The sequence below is a fragment of the Chiloscyllium plagiosum genome, chromosome 7 (assembly GCF_004010195.1).
Source record: "Chiloscyllium plagiosum isolate BGI_BamShark_2017 chromosome 7, ASM401019v2, whole genome shotgun sequence".
In the NCBI taxonomy this organism is placed as follows: Eukaryota; Metazoa; Chordata; class Chondrichthyes; order Orectolobiformes; family Hemiscylliidae; genus Chiloscyllium; species Chiloscyllium plagiosum.
Window position 1 is genome coordinate 54,549,024 of NC_057716.1, and position 16,219 is coordinate 54,565,242.

Consider the following 16,219-nt stretch of genomic DNA (forward strand, 5'->3'; position numbering starts at 1 on the left):
TGTTAATTAGAGATTTTTCATGATACAGGTTTCAAGTATGTATTCCTAAAAAAATGCTCCATAGCAAAAGTGAGATGTTTGTGGGTACAACATCTTGTACCCACAAAATGTTGAGTTGTCTGACTTGTGCACACTCCAGTAGCACGTATGTTTTGAATTCATTTTAACCCCTGCTTTTTGGTCCTATCATCGAAGATTTTTAATTCAAATTAGTGTTCAAGAAATAAAGCTTCAGAATATCCCATGGAATGTAGAAATATATTATCTGTTCTTAGGAACTGTTGCACAGACAAATCAACAAAAAAAATATTAGTTACCTGTTTTGTTTTCTTTTTCCAGTTCAGGTGTGAGTAATGTGTAATGATGAAGTAATTTCAATTAACTCAGTCGGTTAGTCTGTATAGTCTGTATGCTTAATAACCCTTCCATTTTGCAAGCTAAGGTGTTCCCTCTTGTCCATTGTAATACCATGGTGTAATTGGAGAGATGGTGATATGCAGAAGTCAATGATTAACAGTTTGGATAACTGAGGACTGCCCAAAGAGAGAGAAATGCTGAGGTGTGATCTTAGCATGCTGAACATCTTCAATCTATTCAGTAGATTGTTTTACTATATTGCAAACCCTGCTTCTAAATATTGTCTTATTTTTAGAACTCTAGTGTTGAACTCTAGTTTTTACTATCTGATTATGCAAAGCTTAATAAGGTCTATCAATCAGTTGCTCGACTTCTTAAATGGGACTAATAAAGAAGTGTTGAGATTTAAATTGTAGTATAGGTTAAAGGCACCTGTTCAGTGAAACATTGGACCCACAGGTTGAATCAGCTGTTTGCTTGTTGGAGTAGTAGGCCTTAATTTAAATATATTAACTTACAAATGTTGTTCATTGTTCTTAAAGAATATAAATTATTTTACTTAAAGGAATATTTTTCTTGTACAAAAGCTTCATCCACAAGACTTTAGTTAGAAACATTCTTCTAATTAAAGTCAACAGGCAGTGCAAAAGTCTCAAAACTGTAGCCATATTGGTGAAAGGAAGGGGAAGAAATATTTGCATTTGATAAATATGTCATGGTAACAACAGATTTGAATTGTATTGACACTTGTTAGTCATGTTTAGAAATTGAGATCACGGTATTAGTTCTCATATTTAGTACAAACTGCAGCTATCACAATTGTGCTAATGAGGCTATTTTCCCTGGAGTGTCGGTTGCTGAGGGGTGACCTTTATAGAGGTTTATAAAATCATGAGGGGCATGGATAGGGTGAATGGACAAGGGCTTTTACCTGGGGTGGGGTTTGTCTAGAACTAGATTGCATAGGTTTAGGGTGAGAGGGGGAAACATTTAAAAGGGACCTAAGGGGCAACTTTTTCACGCAGAGAATGGTGCATGTGTGGAATGGGCTGCCAGAGGAAGTGGTGGAGGCTAGTACAATTGCAACATTTAAAAGGCACCTGGATGGGTATATGAATAGGAAGGGTTTAGAGGGATATGAGCTGGGTGCTGGCCAATGGGAATAGACTAGTTTTGAATATCTGGTCGGCATGGATGAGTTGGACCAAAGGGTCTGTTTCCATGCTGTATATCTCTATGACTCTATCTGTGAAAATCCTTTTAAAGTGACTAGATAGCTCACTGACCTCATTCCTGGTGCATGCTGGGAATGCCTAGATATGAGCATGTATGTGCTGCAATAGCAAAGCATGGAAGGTGAAATTTCTATCAGTGAATTACATATTTCTGGATTTCAGAGCAGGACTTCCATCCTCCCACCCGTGGCTCCAAGGTTTACCACAAGACCCCTATCTTGCAATCTTTGCTGTTCCTCTGTCGTTCTACTACTTTCCCCAGCAGTGACCTGCCACAGAGGATACCTGCCTGACAACCAACTAGTCTCTCGATCCAGCAAAAAAGTGTAGACAAAAATGTTAATGAGTTCCAGCCATTGGAATACAAGCATAAGGAAGTGTAACTAAGGTCACATTAAATCTTCATCAAACCTTGATCAGTTTTGGGCACTTGACTTCAGGAAAGACATTGTTTCTAAGGATCAGTTAGAGCACAAAAGAATGATACAAGAATTTAAGGTAAATGGTTAAAACAGATTGCAAAAGGGGATTTAGAAAGTTTAATAACCTAATAGTGATGTTTAAAAAGGCCAAAGGATTCAATAAATTAGATACAAGGATGTGATTACCCTCATAGGGGAGTGCAGAAAAAAAACTAATTCAATCTTAATCTCAAAATTAGAGTGAGCGTAACTTGAAGTAAAGTCAGGATTATTTTTTCTTTTATGCCAAGGGTAGAAATCTGAAACTTCTGAATTTGACCCCAGCTGGATCAATTTTATTTTTCAAAATTGAAATTGACAGATTTTTATCATGAGTGTCCCAAGGGATATGGAGAAAAGATAGCTAATAGACTATAATCACATAGAGTGGCAGAATAGGTTCAAGGACATAAATGGTCTAGTTCTATTGTTATGTAATCTTTTTACTATTTTGACACTGCAGTTTCTCCCTTTAATTTGCAGATTTCTGGCAACTACAGTATTTTTTCAATGTCTCTCTTATATTTTACGCTTATTCACTGATAGATTGTATCATTTATTCCATTATTATGTATTTTCAGTTTGCACCAAGCTTAATGGTTTTCTTTGATGTTGCAACATCTGTTTTGCTGACATTTAGCTGTGTTCAGCGGTTCTGCCTATGACTCTTTTGCTTTCCAGTACCATTACTGAATTTGTTTAATTTGCAGTTCTGCCCATCTCTGTTCATCTAAATTGAATCATATATACAATTCATCCCATTGAAAATTTGCTGTTTCATTTGAATCCTTTGAGTTATGGGTTGATTCAAGTTACTGTTCTCAAATGGGAAGGTGATAGCATAGTTGCAGACAGTAAAATTTAAATTCAATACAATCTGGAACAAAGAGCTGGTCTAACAGCAACCATGTAACCATTGTCAATTGTCGTACAAAAAGAGTTGGGTTCACTTAATTTGCTTTTAAGTGCTGTTCTCACCTGGTTAAGCCTACATGTGATTCCTGACCTACAGCAATATGGTTGACTCTTAACTTCCCTCTGGTAAATTAGGGATGGACAATTATTGCTGGCCTAGCCAGTGTTGCCCATGTCCCATGAACAAATATAGCCTGTTCATGAAACCTGCTGCTCAATTAAAACAATTAAGTCTAGCTCGAAGAAGTAAAGTAATGCAGTGAAATAATTGAAAGCGTGGGAGCCATTTGTTCACCAAAAGCACCAAAATTAATAAGTGTTTTTTGGCCATGTTAAATGAAGAATAAACTTTGGACAATACAACATGAAGACTTCTACTTTTCTTGAATATTGCTATCTGATTATTTTATGTCAAGCTGAACAAGCAAATGGAAATTTGGTTTGACATTTTATTTGAAAGCTACATCTCTGATAACACTTCATGTTCCTGAACTATGGTGAAGTGACAGTCTAGGTTATCAGTCAAGTCCTGAAGACCTTCTCCCTTTAACTAGTTTATGTATTTCCTCCTAAATTCAAAGTATATTTTCAAGATTTTCATGACAGTAACATGTTTTAAACCCAACACCAATAAATTGATGCAATCTGTGTCTTTTGTACTTCTAGGTGTTATTAAAGTGGATTATGGAGATGTGTCAGCTAGAAAAGGCCTAAGAGAAAGACTGAAGTGCAAATCTTTTTCATGGTACTTGGAAAATATTTATCCTGACTCCCAAATCCCAAGGCGTTATTACTTACTTGGTGAGGTAGGAATGTTAAGAACTTTTCTTTATTTATAATAATTATTAACTTTTGCATAATTAAGTATTTTTTTTATTTAAATTTATGAATGTGGGTAAAATATTACCATTTCACTAATCTGACATGCTCTAAGTTCTTTTTTTAAGAATTGATTATAGAAACTGCTAAAGAGTCAGCAAGCTGGCCGGTATTTATAGAAAAACAAAATTAGTGTTCCAGGTAGATGACTTTTTGTCAGAAGAATTCTGATGAAAGGTCATCATATTGAAATGTTAATTTAACTTCTGCCTCCATGGATACCATTTGACTTGCTGGAGTATTATAAAATTTCTAGTTATATTACCATTATGAAATATTGCTAGTATTTTGGCAGATTTGAAGGACAGAGAAACAGAACTCAAAGTTCTGGGGAAATCTTAATGCAACTCAAAACCTAGTTCTGAACAACAGTCATACTGGGCTGAAAATGTTATTGCTGTTTCTATCTCCACAGATACTGCCAGACCTGCTGAGTTTCTGCAGCATTCTCTGCATTTGTTTCAGGTTCAGATTAAAACTATATTCTTGCATTCTGTTCTATTACATTGATGCACTTATATAAGGTATGATATGTCTGGTTGGCACGCAATACAATACTTTCCACTGTATCTTAGTACATGTGACAATAATAAATCAAATCAAATCAAATCAGCTTTACAGCATCCTCAGTGTTTTATGTGGCAGCATTTTGTTTTTGCTTGAGGATGTATTCATATTTGGTCTGAAAAACATCACATTATGTAGACATTACGCAAGTTATTGCATCTACATTATCCATAAGTTTTTTGCTGGCTGAGTGGGAACATACCTTCATTTCCTATGGTAGTCTAAAACAGTAGTATATCAGGAGTTGTCACCATTCCATTGCCATGCCTGTAGTTGGCCTCACCATCAGACTTCCATTCCAAACTGAGCAATGCATTGTCATGACTCTCGTCACACCTGCTGGGGGAACTCTACTACGAGTGAAGTTAAAGCCTCCACATCTCCCCTGTGACGTGTGTCGAATATATAATATGGGATACATAAATCTACGAAGAATTATTTTGTAACTGGAACAAAGAATTATTCCATAAATTGTTGCAAGTTTTCCCGATGTTATCAGTGTTTTCAATAAAAGCAAAACTGAAGTCACAGTCAAAACTCTTCAGTGCATTTGAGGGCAAGGATTAGCCCTTTATAGTTCTAGTTAACATTGGATTTCTTTTCCTCCAGCCAGTTGTGATTCTGGCTAAGCATTATTTGCATGCTTTCAAATGCTGGAGCGTTTTTAGATGTAACTCACCTTATCCCTCTTTTTGCATACAAAGGTTGGAGCTAGTTATAGTTTGGGCTCTATATCAGAAAAAATAATTCTGAGGTAAAGGTATATATCACAAATTCATTAGGATATAAAATATGAAGAGGTACTGTTTGACAATGGAGCCCAGAAGAAGGGAACATGATTTAAATATTGCAATACAACACAGGAGAAAGTCACATTGCCCAACATGCTTGCAATAATTCTTTGGAGTAGTTATCCGATTGTTAATATACTGCTGCTCTTTTCCCATAGCCCTGCATTATCTTCCAAGTAATATCCACTTTCTCTTTGAAACTCTATTTTAAATCTGCTTCCACCACACTTCTATGTAATGCATTTCAGGTCATAGCAACTTGATGCATCAAAAGATGATCTCATTTTCCCTCTGGATGCAGACCATATCAATAACCTCTGGTAGACAGCTCTACAGGCATATGGCAGTTGCAGTATTTCTCAATAATATCAATGGGGAATGTTGTGTAGCTATGATCACAGTGCTGCCCATCCCTGGGTATTTGGCCCAAGTCTGTGTAAAGCCCCTGGAACTGGGACAATGATGACAGTTATAATGAAGTTAATAAACACAGGGAAGATCCCACTTTTTGGAAATAGACCAGAATGCATACCTGCTTTTTTTAAGAAAAGGACAGCAAACCTTACATCAGAAACTCGTGGGTCATCTTGAATTCATTATCAGGAGCAAAGTGCTCTGAAATGGCAGTGACAAATAACAGTGAACATGATTTCAAAGGGATATAATAAAGTATAAAACCCGTGATACTCCATACCAGCACATACCAGAACTTCTCCTTTTAGTTTTTAGTTGTGTTCCTAATAATCACTTATGTCCTTTTTTTAAAGTGCCTCTTTAACTAAGTGGCTGTTTATTTTATATGTACAGTACATAAGTAATATGGTATGGAGAAATAAATTTCCTCTGATCATAGCTTTGCTTGAGGCTGCTTTCATATTGGTGACTTCCAGTACAGTCAACCTGACTGTATGTACGTATATTTCAATTTTAGAAAATTTGAATCTACAATTACTTCAATAAGAATGCATTGTCCATAATGTCTTCAACCAAATTAATTTCAGATTAGGAATGTTGCTACAAACCAATGCCTTGATAATATGGGGCGGAAGGAAAACGAAAAAGTAGGCATCTTCAATTGCCATGGCATGGGAGGAAATCAGGTAAGTACCCAGTGTGAAATGACCTAATTTTTATGTTATTTTTCCTTTTATTTCCTGGTCTGTAGCTGGGCACATTGATAGTCTGGTTAGCTGCCAGGTCGGGGAACCAGAAACAGAGGGCAACAACCAGGGATCATCTGTGATGGCCCTTGGCAACTAGCATAGGAAGAAGAGACACACCCTCGCAAATCTGTGTGGCATCCTTTGAATTTAATTAAGGCTCCCAGTTGTGCTGTGCGGAAGCCCAATTTAAACATGTTTATGACCTGTTATGCCTCAACATAAACACACAAGACAACCTCTTGAGGACACAACACTCATATGCCACAAAACATGCATTGTAAAAATGGCACCAGGTGCACACTGAGTGAGTTGGGAACATTTTTCCTGTTTTAATTTTTTTAAATCTGATCCAGATGTCTTCAACCCATTGTGGGAGGATTAATATGCTAGAGGTTGGTTTTAAGGTTACGGAAAGTAGTTTTCATGGAGTAGAATCATAACTCACAGACACAGTACATAATTTCATAAATTAATGTTTTCATATATTGCAACATGTATGAATAATGAAACCTAAATAAATGAATTGGAGATGCCGGTGATGGACTGGGGTGTACAAAGTTAAAAATCACACAACATCAGGTTATCGTCCAACAGGTTTATGTTGGACTATAACCTGGTGTTGTGTGATTTTTAACTAAATAAATGAAAATGTGCTACAGCCCTAATCTCTAAGTTCTTGAGCTTCTTCTCCTTTCTACCATCCCTATTTCCCTTAAGCATCTGTATCATGTAAAATGTGCTTCAACTAACCTTTATCCATCTAATTGTGGGTTGAGGTCTTAATTTTTCAGACAATATGTCTATTGTAGGCCACCAAACATGAAAATGGAGGCCTTCAGACGTGAAGATGATTACCAGCTATGACTGTTGTACAAAGTATGACATGAGATTTAAGGCCCAGAGACAATGAGTAATGTTTCTTTTTTTCTGCTGGTGTTAGGTCATTACAAACAGAAAGTGAAAATGAGGAAAAGGTACAAGGAACTATTTACATGTGACAGGTACATGGAATGGAGCCTATTGAGTTAAAAAATTCTGTGTATCTGCTGCATCAGTCTTCCTTCCTCCAAAGACACCTTTTTATTTCCAGCAACAGTCCTCTCGACTGCTTATTTCTGTATCTCAGCAGGCCGTCCCTGTAATTTTTGCTGGGGCTGAGTAGGCCTTTCCACACTAGATTCACCCCCTAAATTCACAGCAGAAGTCACTCCAGGATTATACATGACTAACTCCACTTGAGCCATCAGACACCGACACATCAGGTTCCGAAACGCTGCTTAGTGAACTGTCATTGTATCAATTTTGAAAGTACCTTGCTACATTCCCCTCAATCCCATTGACCTTTTCTTAACAGATTATTATGATCCACATACAAGCTGCTATTGAATACAGTAGAAACTTAATTTAAGATTTTTTTTAAGCATCATTACTTGATTGTTAGCTTCACAAACTGGGTAGGTACTTATTCCCCTTGGCATCCCCATATTTCCTTGAGGAGATGCAACTGAGCTGCCTTCTAGAGCTGCTACAATTCATTTGGTAGACCCAAATGAAGGGAAGGAGTTCCAGGTTGTTGACCCAGCAACACTGTAGGAATAGCAATATATTTCCAAGTCAAAATGGTGAGTGACTTGGAATCTGCTCTATGAAAGTTTTGACGAATTTCTGGAGTCAATCTTGCAGATGTTTCACACTGCTGCTACATGGCTTCAGTGGTAGAGGGATTGAATATTGGTGGATGTGATGCAAATCAATTGGGCTGCTTTGTTCTCAAATGTGCCAAGCTTCTTGACTGTAGTTGAAGGTGCACTTATCCAGGCAACTGGGGAGATTCCATCACACATGTGCCTTGTAAACAATGGACAGTTGGGGGGAGTCATCAGGGAAGTTGCTCACTGCAAGATGTAAGCCACAGTATATGGCTAGAAAAAATGAGGTCTGCAGATGCTGGAGATCAGAGATGGAAATGTGTTGCTGGAGAAACGCAGCAGGTCAGGCAGCATCTAGGGAACAGGAGAATCGACGTTTCGGGCATTAGCCTGAAGAAGGGCTAATGCCCGAAACGTCGATTCTCCTGTTCCCTAGATGCTGCCTGACCTGCTGCGCTTCTCCAGCAACACATTTCCATCACAGTATATGGCTGGTCCAGTTTAATTTCTGGTTAGTGTTAATTGGCAGGATAGAGATGGTGGGGATTTAGCAATGGTAAATCTATTGAAAGTCAGGGGTCAACAGATTCTCTCTCGTTGGAGATGGTCACTGACTTGCCCCTGTATGATGCAGATATGACTTGCCACTTGTCAGCCCAAGCCTGGATAATATCCAGGTCTTTTTTCATTTGGGCATGAACTGCCTCAGTACCAGAGGATATGTGAATAGACCTGAACATTTGTGCATTCATCAGTGAACGTCCCCACTTTTCTGACGTCATGGAGGAATAAAGGTCATTGATGAAGCAGCTGAAGTTAGTTAGGCCTAGGACACTACCCTGAGGAACTCCTGCAGAGATGTCATGGAGCTGAGATGACTGACCTCCAACAGGTCAGTCCTTTGTGCCAGGTATGACTTTCATCAGCAGAGAGCTTTCCCCCTTGTTTCCACTGATTCCAGTTTGCTAGGTTCCATGATGCTGCACTCAGTTGAATTCAGTCATTGATGTCACTTTTACCTCACCCCTGGAATTCAGTTCTTTTGTCCATGTTTTAACTAAGGCTGTATTGAGACCAGGAGCTCAGCAGACTTGACAGAACCCATAAGACAATAAAATATACGAGCAGGATAAGGCCATTCAGTCGTTATTGATATTCTCCTGCCTTCTACCTGTAATTCTTGATCCCCTTACTAATCAAGAATCGATCTACCTCTGTCTTAAATACACTCAATGATTTACCTTTCAAAGCCCTCTGCAGCAATGAGTTCCAGAATTACCACCCTTTGGTTGAAGAAATTCCTCCTCATCTCAGGTTCCTTCAATCTGAGGCTGTGTCCCAGTCTCTCCTACTAATGGAAACATCATCTGCCTGTCCCCTCTATCCAAGCACCTTAGTATCCTGTAAATTTCAACCTAATCCCTGCCTCATCCTTAAACTCCAAAGAGTACAGACACAGAGTCCTCAAATGCTCATACTGACAAGTCCTTCATCCCCAGGATCAAAGTTAAAAATCACACAACACCAGGTTATAGTCCAACAGGTTTAATTGGAAGCACACTAGCTTTCAGAGTGCCGCTCCTTCATCAGGTGATTGTGGAGGGCTCAATTGTAAGTCACAGAATTTATAGCAAAAACTTGCAGTGTGATGTAACTGAAATTATACATTGAAAAGTACCTTGATTGGCTGTTGAGTCTTTCATCTGTTCGAATCCCATGATAGTTTCACTTCTTTCATGTGTAAATCACAAAACCTTTTTTTAAAAGTTGCATTCTCAGGTTAGCTGTAACAATTGATGTTAGCTAGACAATATGTTGTGAGTATATTGTATATGGTTTATTTTCTTGTATTTATAATATATTTTCAGTTAAGGTATTCCTTATAAGCAATACTTGCAAATTAGAAGCTTGGCATTTGTTTAGCAAGCACATTGAAACAGCAATAAGTTTCTGTGGCAAACCAAATAATTCTTAAAATGCTAATACTTTGCATGCGTAATCATGAAAACAAATTATATTCACTTAACCTATTCAGAGATTCAGCTAGCTTTGAATTGAGTGCCATCAGAATACATCAGTAACTTACACTCTGTGTGATTTCTATTTGCAACACATATCAAACACAGCCAATTGTAATTTTCTTTCAAGTTGAAATCAATGGACAAATAAATTGCGGGCCACGCACCTATTATTTTCTAATAAGGTGCCTGCTGCATGCATTGCCCTCTCTATGACCTGTGGAGTGAGATGCTTTTGCCATTATTTTGTTAAGTATTGAATATTTGAGTGTCTATAGCCTCCATCAGTATTGGGGCTTGAGGTGGATGATGTGGAATTTCACACCATAGACTACCATGTGAGTTTTGTGGTTCCATCCTGTCCTCACACCGTTTTCTGCACACAACTATGACTTCCGCAGCTTGGAATTGGGATTTTCTAATCTGCCTTCAGATTCCCCGAGGTAGAAGGTGATTGCACTGGAATGAAAGCAGTCTGTGCAGAAGGGGTTGGGGACTGGTGAGGGACAATGCTGTAGACAGATTTAAATGTCCTCACGGGCCAAAAGACCGGTTGGTTCAGTAGCATCTTCAGGTTGAACTTTAAAGGAAATTCGCCTCCCCACAACAGTGACTCGACTACTGAAGCTTGTTTTGAGTTTATATTTGAAAAATAAGATTATAGTGCTTTCTCCCTCACTTCATGCAATGTTGTCTTTCAACTCCTCTTAAAATCCTGAAGTAGTTATTGGCTGAATGTAATGCTGACAACATAGGTCCTACTCATTGGTTGGGGAACAGTTTGGAAACAGACATCATTGATCCAACCAAATTAAATGCCTGAATGGGCAGCGTTAGGCTTTACTCAAAATCTTAGACCCTGTTCATGGAAGTCCCATAAAGGTTAACAGCCAATCTGAGGCTAGCAGCATTCCATCACTGACAATGCCATCAGAAGCGTTACTACTACTGGTATTGTTCCATGGACTTCACTGAGGATGATCATCGGACCTCCTATCTCAGGGAGTGAGAACTGAAAGAGAATTATGGGAGACAGTAGATGGGGGATGGGGAGCAGAGTTCATTGTGATTGAAGGGCAGCCCATGCACTCTGACAGAGGAAAAAAACACCGAGTACATCTTCTGCATGGGGGTAATAGCAGCCATTTCCATTTTCATTTTCATTTCTTGTTCTCAATTCAAAAGTCTATGGAAAGACAGTGCAGTTTAATAAGCAACTTTATGACCTTAGAATTTTCTTGATGTGTTAGGCTTTCACCTGACATCACAGTTGATTTAGGACATCCCAAGTTAACGGCAGCTGAACTGCAGATATTTTTGAATTCTTTGTATTTGGAAGTATCCCTTCAGTTTGCATTATCACCAGGTGCTTTGTCCTTTTGAGAGGTGAAGAGAAAGAGATATTTCTCCAATATGTTCTAGTCAAAAATCCTGTCCTTATGTCAAAAGCAGCTCTCTGTACAGCTGGTGTATGTATCCCAATGTCTGAGGTCCTTGCTTCCGAGCTGAATAATTGCAGGAGATGTTTTATACTCTAACATGTGAATTTCTCATCAAGGTGTAAATCAAACAGGTGATCCAGGTCTGATTAATGATTTCAGTCTAATTGGGTTTAAATCTTAAATTCAGCTCAGACTGGTTCTTTTTATTAATAGGAGAAAGTGAGGATTGCAGATGTTGGTGATCAGAGTCGAGAGTGTGGTGCTGGAAAAGCACAGCAGGTCAGGCAGCATCCGAGGAGCAGACTTGCACCTGAAATGTCGATTTCCCCTGCTCCTCGGATGCTGCCTGACCTGCTGTGCTTTTCCAGCACCACATTCTCTACTCTTTTAATTAATAGCTTAGCTCAATGAATCTTTCTTCAACCTGTGATCAGGTAATTACTGTGGCTAGTTTAAAGTCATAGTTTATCCCTTTTTCAAACCATTTCAGTCCATGGAAATCCCAGGTATTAAAATCAGTTTTGCAAGTGGATAATACAGTCTTTACTTCTATTGTGATACTAATCACCATTTAATTTTTGAAGCACTGTTATCTTATCCCTAATCATTTTGCTTACTACTTCTGCCATGCTAACTGACCTGCAGTTATGTTTTCTCTCCGCCTTACAACCCATGGACACTGTGAATTTTGGGATTTTCTAAGATCAAAAGCAATTTATACACTTGCTATCTCTATTAAAATCCTACTTATAGCACACACAGTCCAATAGGTTGCTGCAAGTGTTTGTATTTCACATGAGCTGCCTCCCACATTTCTTTCAAATCCATCGACATATGCATTCACTCCTTTAGCCATCATATGCTTAGTAAACTCCCCCTTAATTGTAACTGTGCCAGTTTGTTGAACCATTCCCTATGGCGGTGAGTTCTAAATTCCAACCACTCTGTGTAAAGACATTTCTAGTAGTGACTATTATATTTTTATGGATCCTAATTCTGGCTTTACTGCATCTTCTCTGCCTAACCAATTGTATAACCTTGAAGAGCTCTGTCATGTTCCTCTCCCACCACCCCTCTAAATCTTTACTCTAGTGGAAAAGGCCTAAGTTGCACAGTGTTTGCAGGGAGGTAAACCTTATTCATTCTGTATCATTCTAGGAGATTAGATCATCTTCTAATCTGTTGGGCTGAATGTGCTCTCAGTAGGGTTTTTAAAAATTACCTTAAAATTTTGAGAGTATACTTCATTCATAAGTTATCTGTAAGTTAATAGATTTTTATTGTAAAAAACGTTATTCATGAACAAATTACGCCTTATTAAGATGTATAAAACCATAAGGGGCATAGATAGAATGAAAGCATATAGTCTTTTTTTCCCAGGGATGGGGAATTGAAAACTAGAGGACATAGGTTTAAGGTGAGAGGGGAAAGATTTAGGAAAGACTTGAGGGGCAACTCCTTCACATAGAAAGTGGTGTGTATATGGAATGGGCTGCCAGAGAAAGGAGTTGAGGCATGTACAATAGCAACATTTTTTAAAAATTGGATAGGTACATGGATGGAAAGGGTTCAGAGAGATATGGAACAAATGCGGGCAATTGGAACTAGCTGAGTGGGCACCATAGTCAGCATGGACCAGTTTGGGCCGAAGGGTCTGTTTCCATGCTGTATTGATGGCTCTGTAATAGTAGTCTCTGTCCCTACTCTATGACTCTAAATGATCTTTATGTACAAACACAAGATACTAAAGCAGTTTTGTTGAGGCATTGTGGATTAAAAAAGAACAAATTTTGGCATTTGACATTTCCTGCAGTTGCAAACAAAGGCATTTCCTACTCATCTAGGAAAATATTTTCATAGATTTTATGACAATGAGAGGGTCTGCTAACTGAACAGACCTTCATCGTACTTCGACTGAAAGACCTTAGATTGTAGTCTGTCCCCTCTGCCTTGTCAGCAGCTGCCTCGTATTTCTGTACATCCCTCAGCATGTAGTCCTTGATCTTAGAATGTGCCAGTCTGCAACTTTCAGATGGATTAACGGTCAAAAGTGTTTTCCTTTACAGATTTTTCCGCAAAGGAGAGATAATGCATAACAATCCTACTATTTGGAGCGTACTGCAGCAATGAGGCCAGGCCCATCCTTCATAACACTGGGGACAGGGAGAACCTAACCTTAACCTTTAGGTAGAGATAATTACAAAGATAGTGAGTGGATTCATTAGTTGTGACCCTCCAGAACTCCCTAGATCTTGAAATCAGTGCCAGAGTATCCTTTCTCTAATATGGGAATCAGCACTGTTCACTGTTGGGTAACATGGTGGCTCAGTGGTTAGTACTGCTACCTCACAGCACCAGGGAGCCAAGTTCAATTCCAACCTCGTGTGACTACCTGTGTGGAGTTTGCACATTCTCCTTCTGTCTGCCTGGGTTTCCTCCAACAATCTGAAGATATTCAGGTTGGGGGGATTGGACATGCTAAGAGTCCAGTGATGTGTAGGCTAGCCATGGGAAATGTAGGGTTACAGAGGTAGGGGAGTTGATCTGGGTGGGCTGCCCTTCGGAGGGTTGGTGTGGATTCGATAGGCCAAATGGCCTGCTTCCACACTGTAGGGATTCTATGATTCACAGTACATCAAGTGTAGTCTTCTCAAAATAATGTACAAGCTTAATATAACTCAGCTACTTTCCAATTCTATCCCTGTAGAAATGAAGATTAATTTGTCCATCTGACTTGTTTGCCTTTAAAATGGATGGATTTGCATACAGGGCTTGAATTTTGATGATTAGTTCCATGCTTTCCACTTATCCTGCTGGTCTTATACATCTATTTCTTAACATTCAGCATAGATTTTCTCCTTTTGCCTTGCTAATAAGTTTTATCTTTCCCTGCTGATCTATTTACTCCTGAAAGGATGTGAATGCTGTTTTGTTTGGCCCAATAACATTTATTTCTAATCTCTCTTGCACTTTCCAGTATTCAAATGAGATGTGGACTAGTGTAATAAGTATATTTATACAGGGGCCATAGTTATCCTTCATGCATACCAAGTTAATGTTCAAAAGAACTGGATTTGATACAGCTTCTTTCTTTGTTCTTTTATGTTACAATAACAATGAACATAGGTCTAAATGCACATCTTTATGGAAATACATGCAATTTTAATTTTAGTTTGGATAGTTCCCTGCAGATGTCCAGTTACCATGAGACTCAATCCTGCTCTGTGTAACATTCTGGGAGCAGTGACATTCAGCTTTGCTCACAGTCTTGATGAGAATACTTTAAATCAATTAAAAAGATAAATTAAGGATTAATGAGAGTTCTCTGGGCTGAACTGAAATGTCAGCCAAGATCAATTTGATTATGCACACTTTTGAGTGAGATATTTGAGAGGACTGGTGTAATTATTCATAAGCACAAGTCTTTTGTTAAAATTACTAAGCCTCTTGAATGAATCATAGGGCATCTTTCAGTAAAAGACATATTAATTTTATCTTTATTGTAATACTGGTCAGTTGGAAACATTGTTGCTGATAACATGGCATGTAGTACTCACTGTTGTATTTCGTGTTGGGCAATAGGTTCTATTATCACGGGATCTGAGGCCATACCCTACCTAATGCAACTCAGTACAAGTGGGGTGGACTATTCTCCATGATGTAGTTAGTAAAGCTTAAAAAAAACTTTCACATCTGTTGCAAATGGACAACAAGGAAGAAGGAATATAGGAAAACCATTCTTTCTTTTATCTCCATGATCGTCCATATGATTTAAAATTCATTTAGATAAGTACACAATTAGGAAAGGTTTGGAGGGATATGGATTCCTGAAAGAAGGGCCTGTGCCCGAAACGTCGAATCTCCTGTTCCCTGGATGCTGCCTGACCTGCTGTGCTGTTCCAGCAATAAAGTTTCAACTTGGAGGGATATGGGCCAAGCACAGGCAAGTGGAATTCGTTTAGTTTGGGATTATGGTTGGCATGGATGGATGGACTGAAGGGTCTGTTTCCCTGTTGAATGATTCAGTTTACCCAGCCTCCCTTCAGTTACACTGTTAGGCTATGATTTGATTTTTCCCCTCTTCAAAGTTGCTACTGCTGCCTTCAAAAGGCCAAATACTCTTCATTTGCTCTAACTCAAAGAAAAGTGGAACTTTGGTCCTTTTAAAAATGCTATAGCCAAAACAATGGGAGAGACAAAGTATTGTAATCAGCTGTTACCTTTGGTTTGAATTTAGTTAGTCCATAATACATACAGCACTTCACAAACACTAGAAACTGAGATTATTATTTAGTTTTCACATTGTATAGTCTATCACCTTGTGATGATTTGGCAAAGAAAAAAAAATTTCTATCACAAACCTGGGCCAGCACCATAAGAAAAACTAAATTAAAAGCAGGCAATGGTTATCTCCCTTTACTGAAACCTTAATATCATATCAGCAGTTAAGTACACCTGTAGCTGGTAATAGGTAATATTGCATAATAGCTGAAAATGTGTTGCTGGAAAAGCGCGGCAGGTCAGGCAGCATCCAAGGAACAGGAGAATCGACATTTCGGGCATAAGCCCCTTCTTCAGGAATGAGGAAAGTGTGTCCAGCAGGCTAAGATAAAAGGTAGGGAGGAGGGACTTGGGGGAGGGGCTTTGGAAATGCGATAGGTAGAGGGAGGTCAAGGTGAGGGTGATAGGCCAGAGTGAGGTGGGGTCGGAGAGGTCAGGAAGATGATTGCAGGTTAGGAAGG

At 38.7% G+C, this 16,219-nt stretch overlaps 1 protein-coding gene across 6 annotated transcripts in view; it reads left to right on the forward strand.

Annotated features, from left to right (window-relative positions):
- Positions 1-16,219, forward strand: part of galnt13 (UDP-N-acetyl-alpha-D-galactosamine:polypeptide N-acetylgalactosaminyltransferase 13) — a 417,261-nt gene that overhangs the window by 324,312 nt on the left and 76,730 nt on the right. For all 6 annotated transcript variants that reach the window (XM_043693777.1, XM_043693775.1, XM_043693779.1 and 3 more), the window contains 2 exons: positions 3,635-3,774; positions 6,207-6,305. In XM_043693777.1, coding sequence (XP_043549712.1) covers positions 3,635-3,774; positions 6,207-6,305 — 239 coding nt within the window. The remainder of the gene's footprint in view (positions 1-3,634; positions 3,775-6,206; positions 6,306-16,219) is intronic.